The sequence below is a fragment of the Gopherus flavomarginatus genome, chromosome 1 (genome assembly GCF_025201925.1).
Source record: "Gopherus flavomarginatus isolate rGopFla2 chromosome 1, rGopFla2.mat.asm, whole genome shotgun sequence".
NCBI lineage: Eukaryota > Metazoa > Chordata > Testudines > Testudinidae > Gopherus > Gopherus flavomarginatus.
In genome coordinates, this window is record NC_066617.1 from 157,430,071 (window position 1) to 157,456,673 (window position 26,603).

General features: G+C 42.8%; 1 protein-coding gene across 2 annotated transcripts in view; it reads left to right on the plus strand.

Moving 5' to 3' along the window:
• The window catches only part of POLQ (DNA polymerase theta), a 155,841-nt gene that overhangs the window by 14,494 nt on the left and 114,744 nt on the right, over window positions 1–26,603 (plus strand). For both annotated transcript variants that reach the window (XM_050955976.1, XM_050955983.1), the window contains exons 5-9: window positions 5,814–5,922; window positions 7,674–7,893; window positions 18,589–18,748; window positions 18,865–19,011; window positions 20,854–21,066. In XM_050955976.1, coding sequence (XP_050811933.1) covers window positions 5,814–5,922; window positions 7,674–7,893; window positions 18,589–18,748; window positions 18,865–19,011; window positions 20,854–21,066 — 849 coding nt within the window. The remainder of the gene's footprint in view (window positions 1–5,813; window positions 5,923–7,673; window positions 7,894–18,588; window positions 18,749–18,864; window positions 19,012–20,853; window positions 21,067–26,603) is intronic.

Below are 26,603 nucleotides of genomic sequence, written 5' to 3' on the forward strand. Positions count from 1 at the left end.
GGAGACAGTCCATGGATAGGGCTTGTCAATGTTCATGGAAGAGTCCCATGGGTAGGGTTTAAACAATGAATGGAGTCTGGGTGTGTCTTTGAATTCGTAGATCTCCTGTGTGCCAGATGGGGTGGCTGGGAAATGTGTATGTGTGGAATGGATGGATTGCACTTGTGGTGTGAAGTAGTGATGGAATTTTAGGTGAGGCTTTTCTGGGTCTGGTTGGTTGGAATTTATGGATGAGGCTAATCTGTGCTGGCTGATGTGACTAAGAGGGCAATAACCTTAAATTCTTTTTTCCAGTAGTAGTTTAAGAGGAAGCAAGCCTGCTGTCTTTCACAGTTGTGGACTTGCTGTATTACTGTGGTCCTAGGTTTTGGTGGTGCTTACTAAATAAGATGCATGTAAAGAGATGTGAAACCATTGGGAATCTCTGGGTGTTCTGTGTGCATGTGAGGAGGAAGCTGTATTTTCCTAGCACAATCAAAAATTCATTCTTCCTTTGTGTTTGCCTAGCTGATATTTTATACACTATTGTTAAATCCAGAATCCCTCCTGCCCTGCCACTGGCCTGTGATGTATTTGGATTGATATTTTAAACCAAGAAAAGAGAAAACTAAATGAATATTAAATTGTCAGACCCTCATCCTTGACTTTCCTGACCTGTGTGCATTTCATGCCATAATTTTTCTTGGTACCAGCCAGGTAGCTCTTAAAGACAAGAAAGTAAGAGAGAAAAATTAGAGCGTGATGAGTTTATCTTCATGTGTAATCATGCGATATACATATTCACACGTTGGACCCTGGAGACTACAGTGATTTATGTGCTATAAATACTTCCAACCAACCAGTGGGAGTGTGTGAATGTGCTAAGATAGCTGCAGTTTTTGATTAGTTCTAGTGCAATCTATATGCCCCTCTTTGTGTCCTCATGGGGAATATTGCCAAAGGAGGGTTGTATAGGTGTGGAGAGTCAGATAAGTATATGATTAGGTGCGCAGAGCTTGTGTCTACTTACTGCTACCTCATTAAAATTTGTAAAATTGTCTTGCATTATTTGAAAGTGCAAAAAAATCTGAGACTAACTGATGATAAAACATCATTTTCTGATATCTGATTATTTGGAAAGTTATGCAAACTAACTAATTTCTGCCACTCTCACAAAAAAAATCACTTTTGGAGTAAAATAATCATGACAAATTTCATCCCAAAGGGTAATATTTGGAGGTAAATTTTGTAAAAACCTGAAAATACAAAGACTGAAAATGTCTTTAAATATAGCCAGCATTAAGTTACTGTAATGCTGCAACATTGTACCTTGACTCTTCTCATTAATTCTAATTTTAGACTACTTTTTTAATGGAGTGTTTTATTCTTTGAGATGAATTATTGAGAGACAACTGCAGCTCTGGCTGGATTTCATCTCAAGCTTGAGCTGTTTCTTTTGTTGGTGTCAACCTCCTGCTGCCAGCTCACATTGCCTCTGGAAATTGTTGAGAGAAACTCAGTTCCTGCTGCTGGCAGAGCTGTCTGTTGCCTAAGGCAGTTCAGAGCAATTTGATTTGAGTTTAATTATTATATAATTTATGCAGTTGCATGCATCTCGGTAAACAGGAAAGGGAGAAGTTTTCTTTCAGTATTGTTTAGAATCAATGTGAGGAATAAATCTAGAGAAATTTTAGGAGAGCAGAATAAAGAAAAACCTCCTTCCTGTTAAACATGTCCCCTGGGGGTGGGTTTGTATTGTGTTACCAGTGGTAGGTTTGTGATTTAAAAATTAAGTTTAAAAAGTAGAAATTCCAAAAAATCTCTGGATTTTAGCATTTTTGATATAAAAAACAAGTTGAACCTTCTGTGGCCGCCCTGAAGAACTGTAGTAACTCAGGGGTTGTCTTCACTTGCAAATTAATTCCAACTAAGGTAGGGTATGAATTTAAAAAGCAGTAGCCATTCTCAAATAACTGTAGACAAGCCCTCAGATTAACATGAGCACTTTGCCAGGAGCCCCAAGGTCTCACATTATTTGCAGACAAAAGAGCATATTGTAGCCATCTTCATTTTCAGTAGAGATGCAGTTTAAAGAGATTACAACCCCCCTCCCTCCTGCTTGCACTGCTCAGCTGGTTGCTGAGGGTATGTCTACATCTACAATTTTGCAGCGCTGGTTGTTACAGCTGTATTAGTACAGCTGTATAGGGCCAGCGCTGCAGAGTGGCCACACTTACAGCAACCAGCGCTGCAAGTGGTGTTAGATGTGGCCACACTGCAGCGCTGTTGGGCGGCTTCAAGGGGGGTTCGGGGAACGCGAGAGCAAACCGGGGAAGGAGACCAGCTTCGCCGCGGTTTGCTCTCGCGTTCCCCGAACCACCCTGCAAACCGCAGGGAAGGAGACCTGCTTGCTCGGGGGTTCGGGGAACGCGAGAGCAAACCGGGGAAGGAGACCAGCTTCGCCGCGGTTTGCTCTCGCGTTCCCCGAACCACCCTGCAAACCGCAGGGAAGGAGACCTGCTTGCACGGGGGTTCGGGGAACGCGAGAGTAAACTGGGGAAGGAGACCAGCTTTGCCGCGGTTTGCTATCGCGTTCCCGGAACCACCCAGCAAACCGCAGGGAAGGAGACCTGCTTGCTCGGGGTTCGGGGAACGCTAGAGCAAACCGGGGAAGGAGACCAGCTTGATTACCAGAGGCTTCCTCAGGTATGCTGGGATACCTGCTTATTCCACGGAGGTCAAGAAAAGCGCTGGTAAGTGTCTACACTTGATTACCAGCGCTGGATCACCAGCACTGGATCCTCTACACCCGAGACAAAACGGGAGTACGGCCAGCACTGCAAACAGGGAGTTGCAGCGCTGGTGATGCCCTGCAGATGTGTACACCTCCTAAGTTGCAGCGCTGTAACCCCTCACCAGCGCTGCAACTTTGTGATGTAGACAAGCCCTGAGTTAAAAAGAATATTACATGCTGGGACTTGCACAACCAATGGAGACTACTTCTGTTTTAAAGATGAGGGTAGACTCCTTGTTTGAGCTATTGTGTCTACTTTGGTGGCTACAGTATAATCTCAACAGATGCCTCCATGGTACTGCTTGGAGAAAGAAGCATTGTATATGTAAATGACTGTCAGGCCTGGCTGACTTGTGAATGGCTCAGATTCCCATACACATGGTTATATTGAGAGCTTGGATGTCATGCCTGAATAACAATAGGAGGTACAGAAGTTCTGACCAATTAAAAGACAGCATTACTCTGTCTTTTGGGGGAATTCTGCACCACTGCATAATGCAGAATTTGCTCAGAAATTAATGTTCTGCGCAGAATTTCCTTTTCCCCCCCCCAACAGAAATGGGCTGCAGAGCTGTTGTCTGCCACTAGGGGCTGCTGGACCTGGCAGAGCGCAACTTGCAAATAGAAGACACTGCTGGATGGAGGAAGCTGGAGAGTTCCCAACAGCTGCAGTTCCCAGCACGCCCTGAAGGAAGGAGGCGGCGTGAAGGAAATGCCACATAAGCCCTAGACCCAGCATCAGTCTGTCTCTGCCTCTGGATCCCTGGGCTCTTGGGGGGAGGGGAAGGAGGTAGGAGGTGGGAGTGTCTGGGCTGTAGGGTGCCCTGCGGCTGGGCTCTGGGGGAGGAGATGGTGCAAGTGTCTGGGGTGGGGGGCACCTTATGACTGGGCTCTGGGAGATAGGGGTTGCGAATATCTGGGCGGGAGATGCCCTGTGGCTGGGCGCTAGTGTCTAAGCTGTGGGGTGCCCCATAGCTGGGATCTGGTGGGAGGGGTTGTGGGTGTCTAGCCCCTCAGCTTGGCTCTGTGGGAGGATGGGGCAGAAAAGCAGGTACTGGGTTATAGGGGTTTCTTTAACTATATTCCCTGGGGGGAAATTTTGTGTCTGTATTGTTACAGACGTAGTTGCTGACAGGTATTTTGAAATAAATTACCGAAATAACTGAAACTGGCATGAGTATATAGTGTTATTTTGACAAATCAAATATGCAGAGTTTTGCAGAATTTTTAATTTGTTGGCACAGAATTCCTTCAAGAATAACACTGCATGGCAGAAAACCTCACATTTGAGACATGCCCTCCCGGGGAATCTGACTAAGACTGGTCTTAGAGAAGTCTCTTCATGCCAGAACTGTGAGGTGCTGCTGTTTCATTTTAAAATAAATAAATAAAATAAATCCTGTGCAAGACTTGAAAAACCCACTTGCCCTTGGTTAGTAGGAAGCTGTTGCAGTAGCCAGCAGGTTAATGAGAATAAATGTGAAACAAGTGTAAATGAATGCAGTGCTGTGTCTGCCTGAATCTGCAGGCAGCTGTAGTACCTCTGTTGCACATAGTTTTGGGAAACTATAGCAGATTGAAAAGTGATTGAACCATTGTTATTTTTCCTGCTTCTATTCAGTGTTTTGTGCTGTGGTCAGCAATGAAAATGACTAGAATCAGGTTAATTCCACTTTGATGTTGCTAAGGAAAGTTGTAGGCAGACTAAGAGGAAAGCATTGGTGCTATTCAGCAGGATGAGAGAATCCAAAACAGAGGCTGTGGGAAGGGGTAGAACAACATAGACACTGCTCACCCTCAGCATGCTCATACAGCGGCCGGGAAGGAGACTTGGGGTTGGGAGAGGCAAATAGAGAATACACTTTTTCTTTCCCCAAGCTAGAGGCACAGACTATGTGGACACCAGCTAGCCAGAGGCTGATGCAAAAGATCGAACTACCAGTTATGTTCCAGAGACATCACTTTGGTAGAAATGTCATCACCTTCTCCTTTCTCAATAGATGGTAGAGTTAAGTTGACCTTTTGCTTTTATGTTGCTTGGGGGATGGAGGGGCATCCTTTCTCTCAGTCTTCAGCTATGTGTACACTAGGAGTGCTTTACCAGTGCTTTTGCCAGTATAACTTATTCTGGTTTGGTGAGCGAAACAAACTATATCAGTAAAAACAGTCTTTTACCAGTATAACTACATCTACGCTAGAGCTTTTGCCAGCATTGCTATGTCAGTAAAAAATCACCTCCCCACCCGACGTTGATATGCTGGCGGACTTGAATATAAACCTGACCTAAGTGAGGTGGGAATGTTCGTTTCATCTAGAATTTCTCAAGTTTGGTGCAGTCTGGAAATTTAGAAAGATGTTGTATTAATTCGGATTGAGGTAGCCATTTTGGAATAACTGTGTAGACAAGCCCTCAGGGTAAACTTAATTTGGTGAGATGTTGAGGTTGGAAAGATGGGTGCACTGCTAGCTAGACGCCACCAAACACACTGTCAAATTTAACTGTCTTTTTTAAACAAAACAAATTTTGGAGGTAAAATGTCATGAAACTGATCATCTGCTTCATTCACTAATATCTGAGAAGAAACAGTGACAGGAAGCAGCAGAAATGTCTCTGGCATGCACAGGAAGTTTGTAAATTTCAACCATTCATAATGGAATATGATGCTGAAGGGACGATGGAGATTTGTTCTTGCTTTTGAGCTTTGGTGAAACTTCCTTCTCTGATGAACCAAGGGACACACCCCACCCATGTACTTATTCGCTACACTGATACTGACTTGGACTCTTTATACGTTCCATGGGTGGCGTACTCAAGCCCACTTATCCACTGACTCTTTAAAAACTCCCGCACCCCAATCTGGGTCTACGCTGGTTATGTGATATGTATGTATCTCGTGATCCTCATAACTGGTACCTGTAATCCCTCATAACTCAAGCCTGACCCTAGATGTACAGGACCTTCCCTCTTAACTTGCGTATATTTAATTTTAAACATTAACTTGAATAAAAATTTTAAATCTGTAGTGCTTCTTTTCACCAGGGATGGTGGTTGTGGATGAGTTGCACATGCTGGGAGATTCTCACAGAGGATATTTGCTGGAACTCCTGCTCACCAAAGTTCGATTTGTTACAGAGAAAGTTGCTAAAAGGTGGGTAGACTGGGGATATCTTTCTTTTAATACTGAATTCTGAGCAGCTTCAATATTCAGGTTGTTCTCTGAGTTACTGGAGGTATGGATTGGCTCCAGGAATTTGGTGAGAACTCTGGTCTAGGATCCCTCAGTTATTAAGGTCTCATCACATCAGGAGGCTATCAATATAGTCAAAAACCTTTTTCCTTGTATTTTTTAATTTGTGTTTAGTTGTAAAATTCATTCTTTTTCGGAAAAGAAATTGGGATATAGCTTCAAGTTCAAATATAAAGTAAGCTAATTTTTAAAAATGTTTTGGATTTGTTGTTTCTTCTTTTCTGGTGTCTTGTTTAATTTTTAATTCCTAGGCAAAAGAGTTTCTATCACTATTGCCTCCTTTAAGAGACTTTTACAACCTAATAGATCTCTCTATCAAAAATGTTTTGATATGTGTGAAAGAAGTATATGATCGGGCATCCTCTTTTGATCTTTGGTAGACAAGGGGACAGTTTGGAGCTTTGCACCCAGGGTTGTAGGATTGGGATGAACCGTAAAATGAGGAAATTTTATTACTCCCTTTTTCTTATGTTTGTTTATTTTGATTGCTTAATTATAAAGATTATATCCAAAGGAAAAGCCTTAGCTGACTACAGCTATTCTCTGCTGAGTTATTCTGCCTGCTTACATGCATATTACCATTTGACGTGGAAAAGATGAAAAAGCAATGATTACAAGTGTCTTCTATACTAAATCATAAAACATCTACATGCCATAATACGATAATGAGCCCTTCATTACTCTAAGTGTTAAGCCATCCTGAGCTGGAGTAGAAGGCTTTGAATAGTTGTTGCTTTTGTGAACTTTCTAAGGAAAGTGTGTGTCATGGAGATTCAAATTTTTCAACATAATTCAGACCAGATGTGATCTATCTAGTTCCAGGACTCAATCTGTGTTGAGATGCTGCACAATAATTATATCTTTGTATATGTATTGGGCAGTAACAGCATGCCCAGCAAGGCATGTAGAATGTGCAGGAGCATACATAGTGGTGGATTAAGAAATATGTAATTTTTTAAAAATTGTACACTATGGTGGCAGACAAACTTTTTAAAAAAATCAATCCTGTATTCTGTGGTTAAAGTTATGGATGGGCCATGCATTTGGTGAGTGATTTAGCCCTAGTTTTTACACAGACTTTTTTTTTTTTTTTTTTTTAAGTCTAACTAGATTCTTGCATCCTTATTTAGACATCTGACAAATCAGGCCACTTACTTAGAAGTGCTGAGCATCCATTAGTTCTTTGAATTTAGTGGAAGCTGGTGAATGCTCATCACTTGAAAATAAGGTTATTGATTTAATTGAGACAAAATGGAGTGGATTTCATTGAGATATTTAAGCTTATGAAAGTTATAATGAAAATATATCTGCCCCTTTTGTTTCCATAATTCCATAACTTGAACATAAATTAATAACAAGGAAATCTTTAAAACATATTTCGAAGTGTATATAGTCAGTTTGTGGTAGTCAGTGCCTTCAAAGCCTAAGCCTTATAGCCACATCTTTTAAAATTATGAGTAATGTTATGATCAGCATATAACATTTGTAGTTATGTATGCTGAGAGGAGAGTAATCAACTTTTCTGCTGCAAGGTAGTCAATGTATTCCTTTGAGCATCAGAATTCCGGATTGGATGGATAGGATTTTGTATTCTGCACCAGAACATTGGCGTAGGGTTCTATTAACTTTCATTTTCTTTTAACCAATTATAGACAAACAAAGGAGAACGGTCCTGTTTTTGACAGCATACAGATAGTAGGCATGAGTGCCACCCTCCCTAACCTGGGTCTTCTGGCTTCCTGGCTGAATGCTGAGCTGTACTATACTGATTTTCGTCCTGTACCCCTTATGGAGTGGGTGAAAATTGGCCGTAATATTTATGACTCTTCAATGAAGCTGGTGCGGGAATTCCAACCCATGCTGCAAGTGAAGGTAACTACTGATTCTTGCTAACTAGTGCTCCAGGATAACATTGTTTCTATTGTCTAATTAAAAGAAGACTCTCTTAAAATGTATCAGTAGATGTGTAATGTTTTAAGTAGCTGACGTTCCTACCCTGCTTGTAACATAGTGTGTGCACTCAAAATAAGGGCTAAAGTTACCCTTTTCCTGTGATTTGGTTTTTATTGGTAAACCATCTTAAAATCCTTCCCAAGCTAGGGTTTTCCCCAGCCAAGCCTATCTGTCCCTAATTCCCTTTGCCTCTTATGAACTAGATTGGAGCTAATTGGACACATCTGAGATAAAAGTTCGTAGATTCTAAGGAAAGAAAGGACCATTGTGATCATCCAGTCTGACCTCCTGTATAACACTGGCCATAGAACTTCCTGAAAATGATTTGTTTTGAGCTTGAGCATTTTTATTTATATATTTTAAAATCCAATCTTTATTAAAATGTTTGCCAGTGATGGAGAATTACCTGAATATCTTGGCAAAAATACCTTTGCATCTTTGCAGGTTTTGAGCATCTGAACTCAGAATAATACAACAGAAGAGCCTTTCATTCCAATGCTGGGTCCCAGAAACTGTTATCTGGTTAAAAATGTACCCGAAAATTTCCTAGCTAGGTTAATTCAAACTGCTTAATCTTTAGCAAGCACCTTTTCTTTTTAATCCCTTTTTAAAACTACTAACAAAACCATTCAAAGCACAGGACTTGGTGGTGATGGGGGGCTTCAACTATCCAGACATCTATTGGGAAAGTAATCTAGCAGGGCACATATTATCCAACAAGTCCTTGGAATGCATTGGAGACAAGTTTACTACAGAAGGTGGAGGAAGAAACTAGGGGAGAGGCAGTCCCAAAGTTGATTCTGACAAATAGGGAGGAACTGGTTGAGAATTTAAAGGTTAAAGGCAGCTTGAGTGAAAGTGATCATGAAATGATATGGTTCATGATTTGAAGGAAGAGTAGAAGAGAAAACATCAGAATGAAGACGATGGACTTCAAGAAGGCAGAGCTTACGGTATGGCTACATTTGGAATTTCAAAGCGCTGCCCTGGCAGCGCTTTGAAGTGTGAGTGTAGTCAGAGCGGCAGCGCTGGGAGAGAGCTCTCCCAGCGCTGCATGTAAACCACATCCCTTACGGGTGTAGCGTGCAGCGCTGATTACACTGACACTTTACAGCGCTGTATCTTGCAGTGCTCAGGGGGGTGTTTTTTCACACCCCAGTTGCAGCGCTGTAAAGTGTGAGTGTAGCCAAGGCCTTAGTGAACTCAGAATTGATAGATAAGCTCCCTTGGGAAGCAAGTCTAAAGGAAAAAAACGTTCAGGCGAGGTAGCAGTTTTTTTTAAAGTCACATTATTAAGGGCACAAAAGCAAACTATCCCAATGCTATCCTGATCTGATGGTGTCAAATTTGCAAATGAACTGAAGCTCAGCAGTTTCTCTTTGAAGTCTGGTCCTGAAGTTCATTTGCTGAGCTTCAGTTCATTTGCAAATCTGACACCATCAGATCAGGATTAAACAAAGACTGAATGGCTAGCCAACCACAAAAGCAGTTTCTCCTCCCTTGGTGTTCACCAACTGCTTGCAGAGGGCCTCACCCTCCTTGATTGAACTAACCTCATTATTCCAGACTGATTCTTGCCTGCATATTTATACGTGCCTCTGGAAATTTCCATTACGTGTATCTGATGAAGTGGGTATTCACCCACGAAAGCTTATGCTCCAATACATCTGTTAGTCTTTAAGGTGCCACAGGACTCTTAGTCTGGATCTGTAAAAAAGCAACAAACACAGCTACCCTTCTGATAGAGAAATAAAGGTACTGAGGCACCATTTTACAAATCTATTAGAAGCAAGAGGGAGGTCAACGACAGTGTAGGCCCATTTACTCAATGAGGAGGGAGAGACATTAACAGAAAATGCAGCAATGGCTGAATTGTTCAAATGCCTTTTTTTGTTTTTTGCCAAAAAGGTTCAGTGATTGGATGACTAACATAGTGAACCTCAGTGTAAATGGCTAGAAGAGGGAAAGAAGAGGGAAAGAACAAGTTAAGAATTGCCTAGATAAATTAGGGTATGTGCACGATGCAGTGTAAGCCCAGGTTCAGGCTTGAGCCCAAACCCCTTTTCCGTCTACACGCTCGTCCCTCGGACTTGGGCTCAGATCTAGAGTCCTAGGACCCTGTAAGGCTGAAGGGTTCAAGCCCAAGTCAAGCGTTGACCTAGGCTTGAGCCCTATTACTTTGCGATGTAGACACAGCCCCGCTTGACTTGTCTCCTGGGAGTACACCGACAGTATCCCACAATCCCATGGGCGAACTTCCTTTGTCCTCTCTATCCAAACAATCTCCAGTCGACTCAATTGAAAATAGAAGCCATCCTTCCTGGGCATACAGCAGCAGCTCAGTGAGTCAGCATTAACCTTTCTCTTGTCTTCTGATCACTGAGCTGCAAATGCATCTTCGGAGAGCCTTCTGTGTTTGCAATGGAGACCAAGCAGAACAAGCCTTTTGTAAAACACACTGCTTCATGGTCACGTGATTATAGCCAGATTTCGGTGAATCTCTGATGTGAGGCCAGTAAACCTGTTGACTTTAGCAAAAGTACCAGCAATGATCACGTGTACCAACAGACAGATAAAAAGCTGGCAGCTTTGCAAATTTTCCGGACTGGTGACCAATGCAGGGAGTGAATTTAGAATCTCAAGAGCGAGTACTGGAAGACCAGGGATCAGAAGCGCACCTTGTGAAACTCATAAGCCTCATGCCTGTTTTTATGAGGAGTTTGACTGGTGCTTGGCACTGCACCTTATCAAAGAGCCAACTGTGGTGCATGACGACCTGGTCAGCCCGGATGGTGCCCAGCATGGGGACTAATGGGAGCCAGGAGCAGGCTCCAAATGAGGATCATGAAGTGACTCTGTTTCTGAAACCAGCCAGCACAGGCTGTGGAACAAGATCAGCAGTCAATTCTGGGTCTGCAATAAACCCAGAGGAGACAGAAGCTGCCCCACAGCCAGATAAATTTCTGATTCGAATTAAAGTTTATTACTACAGTAATGGGAGGCATTTCTGCTCTAAGAACCAATCCAAAGTTATGAGACGCCTCAGCTACCAGCATGTATCCACTAATGGAGGATTGTATCCCAGCAGTTTGGTGCCCCTGCCACCCCCCAGCGTGTGGAGTTCAAAATGGTTACTGGGAAATGCAAACAGTAAAGAACAAGTTTAAAGAGTATTTTAACTCATGTTTGCTAGGGTCATTCATGTTTTTCTTAAAGTAATAATTGCTTTAAGTTTGCCACTCTATAATCACTCAGTGTCTGTGGAGCTGTCTGGAAGCAGTGAACTTAGTGTGTGTTTGGGAAAATGTGTTCTTGGAGTGCTTGCTCATATCAATACCCGTTAGGTGTGTGTGTGCACCATAGGCACGGCTGTTGGAAGTTTTTTCCTAGCAGCTACCCATCAGGCTGACTATGGAGTCCCCTGGTGCGCCATCAGTATGGCACGCTATCTATGACCCTGCCCGACCCCCCCTTCAGTTCCTTCTTACCGCCAGGGACAGTTGTTGGAACAGTGACTTCTTGCTTTGCAAGTGTCCCACTAATCCCTAGCTCCTCTGTTATCTTCTGTAAATATTTTGCTCTGTTAGTTAATTGTTAGTGGTTTGTCTTGCTACTTAGCAGGTTGGAGGGGTTCCACTCCAGCACGGGCCCAATCGGGGACTCAGAGTATGCAGTCCCTGGCTTCAAACCCTGTAGTTCCTGTGTGAAGCCTGTGCTGATGGGCAACCCCCTGACTCCTGTCTTCAGTATCTGGGAGAAGCCCACCAATCAGACAAGTGTAAGATCTGCAAGGCTTTCAAACCTCGTACCAGGAAGAAGAGGGACATCCATCTGAAGCAACTCCTAATGGAGTCAGCCCTCTGTCCTCGGCAGGACCTGGCCCCGAGTGCCTTGGTGCGGAGCGCTCCCACTGTGGTCCCATCTACGGTGCTGAGAAAGGACCTGGCACGCTAACCCAGGAACTGCTGCTCCCCTGGGCCCCAGAAGCATTCTCACCGGCACCACTCTCATTCCCCACTGCCCGCAAAAAACAGGCAAAGGAGAAATCTCCCCTGCAAGTTGTTACTGCAGCTGTACCCCTGGAAGGGAACAGTGCAGAGGTTGGGCCTATGGCCAGCAGACCATTGAGCCAGGCACAGCCAACGCGGGCCCCCGTCTTTCCAGCGAGCCCTATTCTCCTGGACTCCCTGCAGCTGCATGTGGAGGAAGCTATGATGCCTTCCATCCCGGACACCTTTGAAGCTGCCAGGGGCCTTACTGAGATGATGGCACTTAAGTCTCCCACTATGAGGGACACGCCTCCACTCCCTCAGAGCATGGCACCATCCAGAGGCAAGCCTGCCATGTTGGGTCCATCAGCCCCTTGGCCTGAATCTTCGTGCTGCTCTGAGTCCTGACGTGGCTCTGAGTCCTGGCCCTGCGCCCATGGCCAACGCCAGTCTGACTCGCGGCGCTGGTCCCATAGCCCTGACTTTCGGAGCCGCTCCCACTCGAGGTGGTCGTCGGCATACAGGTCTTGATCCCATCTGAGATCCAGGTCCCATTCTAAGCACTGATGGGCGCCCCCCCAAAAAAAATTAACCAGCTCCTTTCCCTCCACAAGCACATTATTACAGGTACTATTCCCCCTCTTCCATAGGGCCATGCAAGTTGATGATGTGAGAACACAAAGCATCCCTGATTTCTGTTGCCCAGGTGCAGCCAACTGTAGTATATGCTGGCTGAGTGAACTGATTCAGCTGCTCCTTGTTGTTATAGGCCCATTTAGGGGAAAATGGCTCACCTTTGGCTTCTCAAAGATTGTAAAGAATACAGCAAGTCCCAATAATGCAGACAGCATTAATGAGTTAGCATTCAAATGGGTCTGCTGACACCTCAAATTGGATTTTAATTTGCCAAAGCACATTCAACAGCCATAGGATCTACACCTGCTAAGAGTGTAATTAAACCTTCTTTTGCCCAGGCCTCTGAAGTCAGGGTATTGCTTTGTAAGACAAGGCAAAAGGGGATACATGGGGTCCCCCAGAATAACCGTGGGGATAGTGTTTATGATGATATTTGGTGGGAACAGTGTCCCAGTCTGTCCATGAATGTAGACTCCTGATTGGTGAAAAACCCTGATGTGAACTTTGGGAATGCAGGCCATGTTGACCTTCATAAATTGGCCTCTGTGGTCCTTGAGGGCCTGCATAACAATCAAGTAGTACACTTTGTGGTTTATGTACTCCTTGAGGAGGGCAAACTATGGGCACACGAGTCCCATAGGTGGCCCCTGTGCAGTTAGGAAACCCCATTCTCCTAAAGCCAGCAGTTACTTCAGGAATATCTTTAATGACTGCCACCTTCGGGTAAACCACACACCTTACTGCCTCAGAAACCTCCACCACCACTTTGTTCACAGTTGCCTTTCCAACCCCAAACTGGTTGGCAACAGACTTGTAGCAGTCAGGGGTAGCCAGCTTCCAGACTGCTTTAACAACCTAGGAGGAAGGATAGCTCAGTGGTTTCAGCATTGACTTGCTAAACCCATGGTTGTGAGTTCAATCCTTGGGGGGCCACTTAGGGATCTGGGGCAAAAATCAGTAATTGGTCCTGCTAGTGAAGGCAGGGGGCTGTTCTAGGAGATAGGTATATCTCCAATTGTTAAACCTGCTTCTGGACTGGCAAGGGTGAGTGTGTCTTTAGGCTGGAGGGTTGGGGCAAGCTGCTCACAAAGTTGCAGAAATGTAGCTTTCTTCATACAAGAGTTCTGCATCCACTGCTCGTCATCCTAGGTCTGCATGACAATGTGAGCCCACCAGTCTGTGCTTGTGGCCCTGCGTCAGAAGTGCCGGTCTACATAGCATCAGCTGGTTTACTGCTAAGTAAAATATGCCAATTTTACTTAGCAGCATCAGCCAATGTGAGTCTGCCATGTCTCCGCCTCCTCCTCCTCTCACTTCATCATGAAATCTGTCAGGTGCTTTTGGTGGGTCAGAAAAAGCTGCCAAAATGCCCATTGGCACATCCCAGAAGCTTTGTCCGTTTTCTGACACAGGAATGAAAGCATAAGCAAGAGAAGTTTTTCAAAAGGCTGCTCCTCTCTGTTGCTGGCTCTGACCGCTGGGAGCACCCAGACTAAAATGACTTGACAGGCTGTGTTGGCGGGCTGTTCAAACTTCTTGTAACATACAGGGTGGGCAGTAAAGTTTTCTCACAGTGCATCATGATCAAAAGGCTAGAGAGGTTGCATTTTGAGAGGGTGCTAGGGAATCTGCGATTGCTTTGACTTGGGTCTGCATGCTGCAGTGTGGACATCAGCAGCCAAGGTTCAAGCCTTGGTTAGAAAAATCTGAACATAGGGTTAAGAATCAGTGTAGTCACTCAAGCCCAGGATTTTCTAACCTAAGTCAGGTGACTTGTGTCCCACTAACCATAGGCTTATATTGCATTGTACACATACCCTTAGATGTCTTCAAGTTGGCAGTCCTAGAGGAGTGGTTTTCAACCTGTGGTCCACAGACCCTTGGGGATCCGCAGACTATTAAGATTTCCAAAGAGGTCTGCACCTCCATTTTACAATTTTTTTAGAGGTCCGCAAATGAAAAAAAGGTTGAAAACCACTATCCTAAAATATTTAAGGAATTGGCCGAAGAGATCTCTGAGCCACTAGTGATTATCTTTGAGAACTTGTGGAGGACAGGAGAGATGCCAGAGGACTGGGAAGGAGGTACTATATTTCCCATCTATGAAAAGGGGAATAAGGACAGCCCAGGGAATTATAGACCAGTCAGCTGAACATTGCTACCTGAATAATGGAGCAATCGATCAGTTGTAAGCACCTTAGAAGATAAATAACTGTTAACATGGATTTGTCAGGAACAAACTATGTCAGACCTACCTAATATACTTCTTTGATAGGGTAACAAGCCTTGTTGATGTGGGGGAAGCAGAAGATAATACATCTTGACTTTAGTAAAGCTTTTGATACTGTTCTGACTGAAAGCAGCCCTGTATTCGCACCCTATACACCCTTGTAATAATCTTTGTACAAAATATAGCTTGTGAGGTATCATTTGAAAACTAATATCTTGCTGGTCAATAATATGGTGAACTGCATGTAGCAACATCCTGTGCAAAGTTATGAATTTCCCTTGTAAGATGATAGCACATGTTCAAAATCACATAGCTCTGCCTAGACAAAAGTTGTTAAACAGGTCTATTCTAAACACAGGAATGTGTGTTTATCTCAATTTACATATAAGTAGTAAACAGGGTTCTTAAGACAGCATAAGGGAGAAATGGCAGTAGATGACAGATCTGCATTTTAGCATACACCAGGGAGGAGAGAGAGCATGGAGCAACCTTCACCACTGGACTCCATGTCACCCCCTTTACTGTATGAATAAACTTTTGCTTTGAGGGATAATCCTCAGAACAATCAACTTCGAAGTGTGACTGGACTATAAAAGTGAAGGGCAAAAACACCCCAATGTCGTCATCTCCTTATCTCTTTCCCTATTTCACACACTTTCATCTCAGAAGACAAAGGAACCAGCCCTTTGACTTTGGGGGAGTTTCTGATCTAAATATTTAGTCAGCAATATTGCTGGGAATTGTGGGGATTTTACCTTGGGCCCAGTCTAGCTTGTTAAGTTTTAGATACCAGAAAGTGTTTCATCTTTTTCTCTTGTAACCATTTCTGACTTTAATACCTTATACATATGCTCGCTTAAAATCTCTTTAAATAAACATATATATTTTTTAATATAAACTGTCCCATGTTGTGTTTGAACTAAACTGTTTGGTAACGCCATCTAAAATAGTAAACAGTTGAATATTGATCCCTTACAGGGCAACAGACTTCTGATATCTGAACTGCCCAGGTGAAGGCTGGACACTGGAGAACACATGTTTTGGGGGAAAATTTGGCACTGGGAGTGTGTTGGGGTCACCCTTCAGGTAGTAACCAAGGCTGCCGGAAGCCAGCATGTGGCTGGTGTGTTGCTGACAGGTGCTGGGGCAGAATTGCTGGACCATGACTGTAGCTATACACAAACAGTCAGAGTGTAATCTGTATGCTGGTAGACTGTTTGTGAGTGGCCCAGATTGGGAGCTACAACAGCAAAGCATTGTGAGTTGCCTAAGGTTGCGGGGCAAGCAGTGACACAACCCCTCACTGGTGTGGATTGCACCCTGGAATGTGACAGCTGTCTCACATGATCATCTCATAAGCAAACTAGGGAAGTATATGCTAGATGAACCTACTTATACGGTGGGTACACATCTGGTTGGAAAACCATACACAGAGTAGTTATCAGTGTTCACAGTGAAGATGGAAGGACGCATCGAGTGGGGTTCCGTAGGGATCTGTCCTGCGTCCAGTTCTATTCCGTATTTTCATAAATGATTTTGATAATGGCCTAGAGAATACGCTTGTAAAGTTTGAGGGTGATTCCAAGATGGGAGAGGTTGCAATCTCTTTGAAGGACAGGATTAGAATTCAAAATAATTTTGGCAAATTTGAGAAATGGTCTGAAATAAATAGGATGAAATTCAGTAAGGACAAATGTAGAGTACTACACTTTGTACAATTGATTATTCCTTCCTTATACAAAATGAGAAATGACTGTCTAGGAAGGAATATGCAGAAAAGGATCTGGGGATTATAGTGGATCACAAACTAAATATGAATTGTCAGTGTAATACAGTTGCAAAAAATAGAACATCATTCTGAGATTTATTACCAGGAGTGTTGTAAGCAAGACATGAGATGTAATTCTTCCGTTCTATTCAGCATTGATAAGGCTTCAACTGGAGTTCCGTAGCCAGTTCTGGGCACCACAAAGTGGGAAAGATATGGATAAATTGGAGAAGGTCCAGAGAAGAGCAACAAAAATGGTTAAAGGTCTAGAAAACATGACCCATGAGGAAAGATTGAAAATATTGGGTTTTCTCAGGAGAAGAAAAGATTGAGGGGTTGCGGGGAGGAACATGATAGTCTACAAGTATGGAAAAGATTGTTATAAAGAAGAGAGTGATAAATTGTTTTCCTGATCCACTGAGGACAGGACAAGGAGCAATGGGCTTAAATTGCAGCAAGGGAGATTTAGATTAGACATTAGGAAAAACTCTAACTGTAAATTAAGTACTGGAACCAATTCCATAGGGAGGTTGTCATTGGAGGTTAGACAGACTCCTGTCAGGGATGGTCTAGATAATACTTAGAGCTGCGTCAGTGGAGGGGACTGAACTAGATGACCTATCAAGGTTCCGTCCACTCCTACATTTCTATGATTTTAAGATCAGCTCAGCCTGTTATATAAAATAAGCAAAATTTGAGAGAGTGTGGCAAAAATTCGATTTATTTAAACAAAAAGAACTATGATTAGAGATCATAATTTGGCATAACAAGTGGAGGGATTCCAGAAACCAAAATAAATGTTTATATTTGGAATAACTGTAACTGTGTTTTAATTGAGTACTTTTGATGGGATCAGGTTGCTGCCCCTTTTTCTAGAGGTTACATGGCGATATGCTTAAGCTAAGTGGGCTGGAAAGCCAAATTTGTAGACTCAACAGCTTGAGGCAAGGAGTTTCACCTTTAAGGTGACCACAGCTCACTGGGTCCCTGGGATCTATCATTAAGGTCTTGGGCCTTTGTCATGATCCTGGAAGATGTCCTAACTAGACTGAGCAAGAAAAAGGAGCCAGATAACATCACCCCTTTTGCTGGGTTTGGCAGAATTCTGAACAAGACTTGTCACATGCACTTGAAGTTTCTGCTACTGCTTTCTTTGTAGTGTAATATTGTTTTTCCTTCCCTACCTGACTTCTGCTTTCTCCTGTATTCCTTTTTTGGCCATCTGCTTAAAAATAATATGGTTTAACTATCCAGAACAAATCCATGTCAGAAACATGCTGTTGGCCTGTAATCAAAAAAGCAAGCTATTGACAAAGGTTTTAGTTTGACTAGTAAGAGTTTGTGTCTGTGCAGCTATAAAATTACAGTATGTGCTTTGTCTGTAATTTCCAAGAAATCAGATTTTACACTTACACACACGCACACACACTCTCTCAGCAAGAAGTTATAAGTTATACTTTCTTATTCTTTTCCTTCTTTTGGGAGTGTGTATGTTTGTCTTGTTTTGTCTTAAGAAGACAGAGTTGAACTTTAATAACCACTTGACCGTCATCTTTAATACCACCTAAAGAAACTGTCGGACAAGGGAGTTTTCCATATAAGAAACTCTATACAACTAAAGGGAAAGAGAATAAGGGAATTGTTGAAGTTTTTACTTAACTTCTGAAGTTTCAAATGCTTTACCTGTTTTTTATGTTAATAAAAGGTTAAAAAGATTTTAATTGTGATTATAACAATGGGAGTAAGCTAGGGATAATTTGACACAAATCTTCAGATTTATCTGTTGTTGGGCCCAAGACATGTATGCATCAGTGTACCATACTAATCCCTAGACTTTTTAAAGTCAGGAAAACTCAGCTCCCTTTCTTTCCCTTGTTTCTCCCTCTCAGTTGGGATAGGGGATTTGAAGTGGGATAGAGGCCAAAGCGGCAGCATTTACAAACGCTGTATGATACAAGAACTTGTTGAAAGAATTGTCTGTCTCAATTCAGGGAGATGAAGACCATGTGGTGAGCCTGTGTTACGAGACCCTTCGCGATGGCCATTCAGTCCTACTCTTCTGTCCATCCAAGAATTGGTGTGAAAAACTGGCAGACATCATAGCCAGGGAGTTCCACAATCTGCAACACTGGTCCCTGCAGCAGGCTGAGAGTAAGAGGGGATGAGAAAGGAGCTCAATAGGAGACTGTGAGCTGCACTATGCCTTTATAGCAGAGTAAGCCTGCTGAGAGCTATAAAAATATTCATTCTCTCTCTCCTGATTAAAGGGTTTACCAAAACCTCAGCACTTTCACCAGTTGCCTTGGACAAGGAAGGAACAGAGGAGGTGATGGACCAGCTAAGGCGCTCACCGTCAGGTCTGGACACTGTGCTCCAGCGTACTTTACCATGGGGAGTGGCATTTCATCATGCAGGTATTTGAAGAGTTTACTCATTTCTCTTGAGCATACTATATAGATACCAAAATCTAGCTGGACTTATATTTAGTAGTCATCTTCTGAAGTCTTTAGTCCCTTTTTGTCACTTATAGGTAAATCAAATGTTATTGCCACCCACAGCTAAAGCTAAGCCTGAGATTATTTTTGTGGCCTAAAGCTTAACTAAATAATTGTGCGGTAAACCACCTTTCCCTATTAATTTCAACATAAAGGACAATGGTAATTTACAAACCCAGCTTTTGTTAAATGCTGGAAATATTGAGTTACAACCAAGACTTGCTGTCAAAACTATTAGCCTTGTGAGTTAAGACAATGTACTCAACCAAACACTGAGACAGGAGCTGTTATTCTGTGTCTCTGACAAAGGACGAACATGGAAAGAGAGAAAAACTGTCACCTTTAGTGGTAGCTACTATCTGTTTACTCCAGTTCTGCAATTTGTTTCTCAGATAGGTATGGTCCCTCTGGAAGGGTAGATTGGAAGCAAGGTCCAGTTGTTGGAAGAAGTTTCCTCGTCTGTCCTGATGGTAGAAACCAGTGGATACTGCATCAAATATGCAGAGACCAGAATCCAGAGACAATGAGGGTGTGTAGTTAACCTTGAGAAAAATCCTGGTGTGAAACTCTGACAGACTAAATGCTCTTTTGATCTCTAACTTGAAATGGAACATAATGTGCTGAATCAACCAAAGAAAGCTCTTCTCTCCCCTTGAGTTGTTTGGATGTCACTAACTGTAGTTAATGGAAAACTACTCAGGCTAATATGGCATTCTTTTCTGGAGACTTCCTATGGCCCCACTGACTTTCAATTCCTCTGAATTTAAAAAACAACCCAATCTTGAAGGTATGCCAGCAAAAGTTCATTTTTCAAAACAAGATTCCCAGTATGCCTCAGGTTCCTTCTTGTCATGACTTTGAGTAATTTTAGGTCCTTTGTCAGAATCCCAGCTTAACAGCTCCTCAGTTTATAAGCCTTAAACTTGATAGTTTATCTCTTGTAGGGAAGCTGGTCTTGTTGGCTTTATTGTCACAACAGCCCTTTGAGAGAAGGCTGCAAAACTGATCAGGGGACCTGAGGAGAGTGACTTACAAAGAAAGATGAAAGAGCTGAATATAAGGAGATTGGGTTAGAAGGAAGAAAAGTCTACTAATATTTAAAGCCTAGAAATGTCAAGGAAGAAAAAGAATAACTTAGGGTGGTGCAAGGCTGTGGACTTAGAAGTAGACTGATGAAATCATATAAATGGAACACTTCCTGGCAGTAAGATGGATTAAGCTGTTGAGCAACCTCCCGAAGGAAGTGTTAGAAGCCCTTCTGGATACTCAAAACTAGACTGGAGAAAACACTGGAAAATTTATTTTTGATGGTTTGCAGGGAAATGGACTAGATAACTTAGTTGGACTCCAGCTTAGTTGGACTTCAAGACAGCATATCACAGAAATTAAATAGGGAAAAAAATTGTTAACTCCCAGCCTGTATTTAAATTGCTGGATCCAACTTTCTTCTGTTTATAAAGATTCTCAAATAAATATTGTGTTTGTCTGACCTTTTATGGCATTTGCAAGCCACTTTGGAGGAGCAAACTTCTAAATCATACTATTAGTTAGAATAGTTAAAGGAAAACATTTCTGTAGAATTGAGATTATTTCAGCCATGCACTGCTCAAAATACTGGTGTGACAAGGCTCCATAGTTCTAATTGCTAATGGCAAGTGTTCATTAACACATGGGCTGTTCTCACAAGGCTTTCTCTGCTGATGGTTATACTTCACCACAAACACGCCGTTAGTGTGTTTATTGAAAGCATTGTCTCCTCAGGTCTTACTTTTGATGAACGGGATATCATTGAAGGGGCCTTTCGCCGGGGATTGATTCGAGTCCTGGCAGCAACATCCACCCTTTCTTCTGGGGTGAATCTGCCTGCACATCGGGTAATTATCCGAACACCTGTGTTTGGTGGCAGACTCCTGGACATCCTAACTTACAAACAGATGGCTGGGAGGGCTGGCAGGAAAGGAGTAGACATAGTGGGTAAGTGGAGGCTTTATTAACATTTTCTAAGAACTATGTTAACCTAATTACAACCAGGGCAGTGCTTTATAATTAGTGACTAATCGTGATGAATTCCTTTGTTATTCAGTAGGATAAAGTTAATCAGGATTAATTTGTTTGGTATTAATGGGGATATAATTTATAATTCCTAGGGGATTCTGTTTCATTGCATGAATTGATTTTGGTGTCTGCATGTCAGGTTACTGGAGGAACAGTCTATTTTCTTTGTTGAATTTCATAATACTCTGATCATTTGCTTTAATTGTGTGGGGTATGGCTAGTTTAGCAAGGAGTTTTACAGACTTAAAATTTGAGAGATTATGTTGAAGTTTTAGACCCAGAATTTGGCAAACATATACCTTCCACTTTGATGAGTAACTTGAATTTATAAGCCTCTCTCCAGGTGAACTACTTGTTCTGTGAATCTGAAAAATATTGAGTGCTTCCCTCTGGTAGTTCACAGAAAAAAGTATCTTGAGCTGTGCTAGCATCAGTCAAGAACTCTTTTGGCATGGCAAGGCAAAGAACTTTGTTAATGTCAGTTTTATTCAGAATGGAAGTTTTATTTCATGGCTAGAATTGATAGGAATTGAGTTTTTTGCAAATATACAAACAATGTGGAGAGTATAAAGATCAAAATAAATATAAAACAGCTGCCCTGCTGAAGGCATTATTGGCTACTTGCTGGAAGTTGATTGCACTCTCTTTATAAATGGATTACTTCAGGGGTTCTCAAACTTCATTGCACTGCAACCCCTTGTGACAACAAAAATTACTACATGACCCTAGGAGGATAAGGGGTGAGAAGCCTGAACCCGCCCAAGCCATGCTGCCCAGGGTTGGGGGGCTGGGACCAAAGCCCCAGCCTGTAACCTGAGCCCTGCCACCCAAGGTTGAAGCCCTCAGACTTCGACCCAGGGCAGTGGGTCTCAGGCTTTGGCCTTGGCCCTGGGTCACAGCAAGTCTTAAGCCACTTTGGGGCCCCAACCCACAGTTTGAGAACGGCTGGATTAGATTTATGGCTACATTCATATTTAATGCACAGTTGCAGCTTGCAGACACTACATATCTTGAAATGTAACATTCCATCTTGATTTGAGCAACCTAGCAGCAACTCATGTTGTAACCTAATGTCTCTGTAGGACACACCGCTGTGTTGAAGAGAGAAGTCACATACTCTGTTGTAGAATTTCTTGTAGCCTGCTGGTTACACTTTGACCAAACCTTCTGTAAAATGAAGTTGCTTGGCTTTTGAAGCTCCTTTTTTTTTTCCCTCATGAGAGGAGGTGTTTTATTTTTTACCTGTCTGACATGAACCTTAGTTTACTCTTGCACAGTATGCAGTCTGAACATACGCTTATGAGTTTATAAATGTACCCTCCTCCACCCCATTCTGTAAAGCATTTTGGATGAAAATGTAAATATAATGGCAAATACCAGCTGCTGCTCTTTCTACCACAGCAATTCTATTTTCAAAAACAACAACAACTTCCTTGAATGGATTAGAAATTTGGTTGACAAACAGGGAACAAAAGTAAGATTTGATCTGAGAAAGATGACCAACAACCTTCGTCTGTAGCACTATTTAAAAAAAAAACAACTTTGAGTTACTGTTTCAGTGGTACCTCACACCATCAGGTTAAAATATACATGGAGATTGAAGGGGATAAATATTGGTGAAATTGTGGTGAAAGAGGAGATTGTATGTATATATGGTGGATATGTGTAGTCATTAGAGTGTATTGGGATGCAGTCAATGACCAAATATAAAAAATGATCCTTTGGTGATCCTCCTGGCACTTCCAGTAGAAATGGTCACTCAAAAGGAAATGAATGAATCTCTCTTCTGCTAGTAGTTGCTTAGCTATTAGCATCTCACTGGAAAAAGAAAAATAGCAAAACAATGGAGGCATGGTTCAAAAATATGAGAGGTTGTGGTTATGGAAGAATTAGCACACCAATTATGTACCCAGCAAAATTAACAAATAGTTACTTAGATATTTGGTTACCTTTTATGTCAGAGAAAGTACATCACCTGCAAAAAACAACCAAATAACTCTTCTCCCCCCACCCCTCCCATGCACACATCCACCTACACCTTTTTTAATAATTGTTCAATTGTTTTTAATAATATTTGGTAGACATACCTGGTCTGTTAAGTATGTGTATATTGAGATTTCACTCAATTTAATAAAATTGACATAGATGTTATGATACTCACTTAGTAATGTGGTAGCACCCTATTACATAGAGAGATCAGATTACTTTATTCCCATATAATGTGTCTTTAAACAAATGCCAACTGTTGTAATGATAGTTTTTGTTTCTGGGCAGCCACCTTGATGTGGTGGAGAAGCTTGTGTATCCTTAAGACCCTAAGAGCAATGCCGTTGGGAGTCCTGTACTCCTGGTAGGGTCACCCATGGTGGTTAGGTCGAAGGTGAGGTACCAAACAAAGTGAAGCCCAGCCCAACACAACACAACCCAGTATAAGATCTCCACGGCAGAGCAGGTGGATGAAGCAGGATCATTTCTCAATGGCTGCAAAAGTGGACACAGGCTGCAACTGAGGAGAAACCCCCGGTCATATTGGACCTCCTTGTTGCTGGACACAGGCGCCTCTTCAGCCAATATTTGTGCGGCTGCTAATGCAAAATGGCTCCCCCACATTAAATTACTGACACACAGGAAGAACTCTCACAGGAAGAACTTTTTCCCACCTCCACCCATAAAAGTTCTGTGGTGATGGACGAGTGGTGACAGGGACAGGTGAAGTGATCACCAGGAGTCCCTAGTCACAGACCCACATACAGGCAGTGACTGCAAGATGGTCGGCATGTGCCCCTGGACTGAGATGGTCGGCATTATTGGCAGCAGCAATCACGACTGAGCAGGCCATTTTAGGAATGCCTCTGTTCACTCCATATGGGGAAGGAGCTAAAAAAAGTGTCCCACACAAAGGCTTTCCCACCATACCCAATGGGATAACTGTGTCCAGAGGGATCACTCCCAATGCTGTCAGAAAAATGAAAATGTTTCTTGCCACTTTTAATGTCCATACTCTACTAGACGACTCAAAAAGTGAAAATACCCAAACACAGAACAGCAATTGTTGCCCAAGACCTCTCGAGGTACCACATTGACATCATTGCTGTCAGTGAGACAAGACGTGTAGGTGAAGGCCACTTGAGGGAAGGGGGCAGCAGTTACACTTTCTTCTGGAAAGGAAAACCAGCAAGCGACAGGCAAATACACGGTGTTGGCTTTGCAATCAAGAACCTTCTAGTCAACTGCCTGACTGAGCTCCCTGTCAGCATCAGCAAACGCCTTCAATTGGCCAGTAAGTCATTTGCTACCATTATCAGTGCAAATGTGCAAAGCACGACCTTGTGATCACAAACACAATCTTCAGACAGCAACAAGTGTAAAACAACTTGGCAACACCCATGTTCAAAACAGTGGCACCTCCTGGACTATGTCATTGTAAGAAAATAGGATTTAAGAGATGTCCAAATCACTGATGTTGAGAGGTGCTGATTGCTGGACTGACCACTGCCTGGTGAGATCAGTCATGTCTATCTGGAATGCATCAAAACATAGAAAGCAATCCAAATCATACAGATGGCAAACATCCAAAGATTTCAGTCCTCAGTGCACCAAGAGAACTTCCAAACATTCCTCAGGGAAAAAATGACCATATGCACACCTGGAAATGACAACAACAAGTGTCGAAGACTGGGAATCCCTAAAATAGGCCATCCATGAGGCTTGCGAGGAATCTATCAGCTTTGCTACCCACTACTATCAGGACTGGTTTTACAATGACAACATTGAGATCACAGTCCTTTTGGACTAGAAGAGAAAAGCTTCCTGTGACTGGCAAAACCATTCATCATCTAGTCAGAAGCAAAGCTCTTTCCATCAACTCAAAGCAGAAGTCCAAAGGAGGATCTGAGAAGTCAAAAACAAATGGAGGGTGGGGAGATAGCCCAGTGGTTTTAGCATTGGCTTGCTAAACCCAGGGTTGTGAGTTCAATCCTTGAGGGGGCCATTTAGGGATCTGGGGTGAAAATCTGTCTGGGGATTGGTTCTGTTTGGAGCAGGGGGATTGGACTAGATGACTTCCTGAGGTCCCTTCCAACCCTGATATTCTATGATTCTATGGTGGTAGGGCAAAGCAAAAGAAATCCAAGCATTTGCTGAAAGACATGATATGCGGAGCATTTTTTAGGAGACAAAGACTCTGTATGGACCAAGCTCATGTGGCCTCTCACTGCTGAGATCCAGAGATGGTAGTACCCTTCTTAAAGATAATGAATCCTTCGAAGAGCGCTGGAAGGAACACTATCAAAAGCTTTTAAATCAAGAATCAACTGTGACGGATGACGACATTGACTCCATCCCTCAGCACCCAATTTGGGAAACTCTTGCCAACCGACCAACACCTGAGGAGGTCCGCAAAGCAGTTAAACGAATGAAGAACAATAAAGCACTGGATCCTAATGGCATACCAGCTGAAGTACTGAAAGTAGAGGGGAGAAACACTGACTAACAAGTTTCATTTGCTGCTCCTCAAAATCTGGTGCACCGAATCCCCGCTGACTTACGTAATGCTAACATAGTCACCATTTTCAAAAAGGGAGACAGGGCCAACTGTGGCAACTAATGAGGCACTGCTCTTCCTCTCTATCGCTGGGAAGAGTCTTGCCAGAATCTTACAAAATTGCCTGCTCTCTCTTGCAGAAGAAGTACTTAAAGAGTCCCAGTGTGGCTTCAAACCATCATGAGGCACCACAGACATGATTTTTTTTCAGCCAGGCAGGTCCAGGATAATTTTCAGGAAGAATACCAGGAGCTGTATATGGCCTTTATTGATCTGACCAAAGCCTTCGACTCTGTCAACTCTGAGGCTCTGTGGAAAGTCATGTCAGTTTGGCTGCCCAAGCAAATTTATCACCACTGTAAGATTACTCCATGACCTCCATTCTGTGCAGTGGCTCTACTACTGAGCCCTTTGTCATTCGAACTGGTGTAAAACAAGGTTTTGAACTGGCACCCACCCGTTGCTCCATTTTCTTTAGCAGTTATGAAAATGTTATCCCAAAACATCTGCCACAGGACACTGGCATCCAATATCGGACTGACAGCAATCTCTTCAACCTTTCTAGTTTCCGTGCCAGAACTAAAGTAATATTGGCAGCAATAACTGAACTCCAGTACGCACATGATTGTGCTGTAGTTGCACACTCAAAGGAGGATTTACAAACAGCCCTTAATTGTTTCTCTGAAGCTTACAAAAGCCTGGGGCCAATCTGAACACCAGCAAAACAAAAGTTCACCACCAGCCCGTTCATGGTCAATCATCAGACCCAGCAAGGAAGATTTTCATTGACGAAGAATTGGAAAATATAGAATACTTTGCCTATCTTGGCAGCCATCTGTCACAGAGGGCAGACATAAGTGTCAAGATTCAGCGCAGAATCTGCTGCACCAGCCTTGCCTTTGGCAGACTGTCT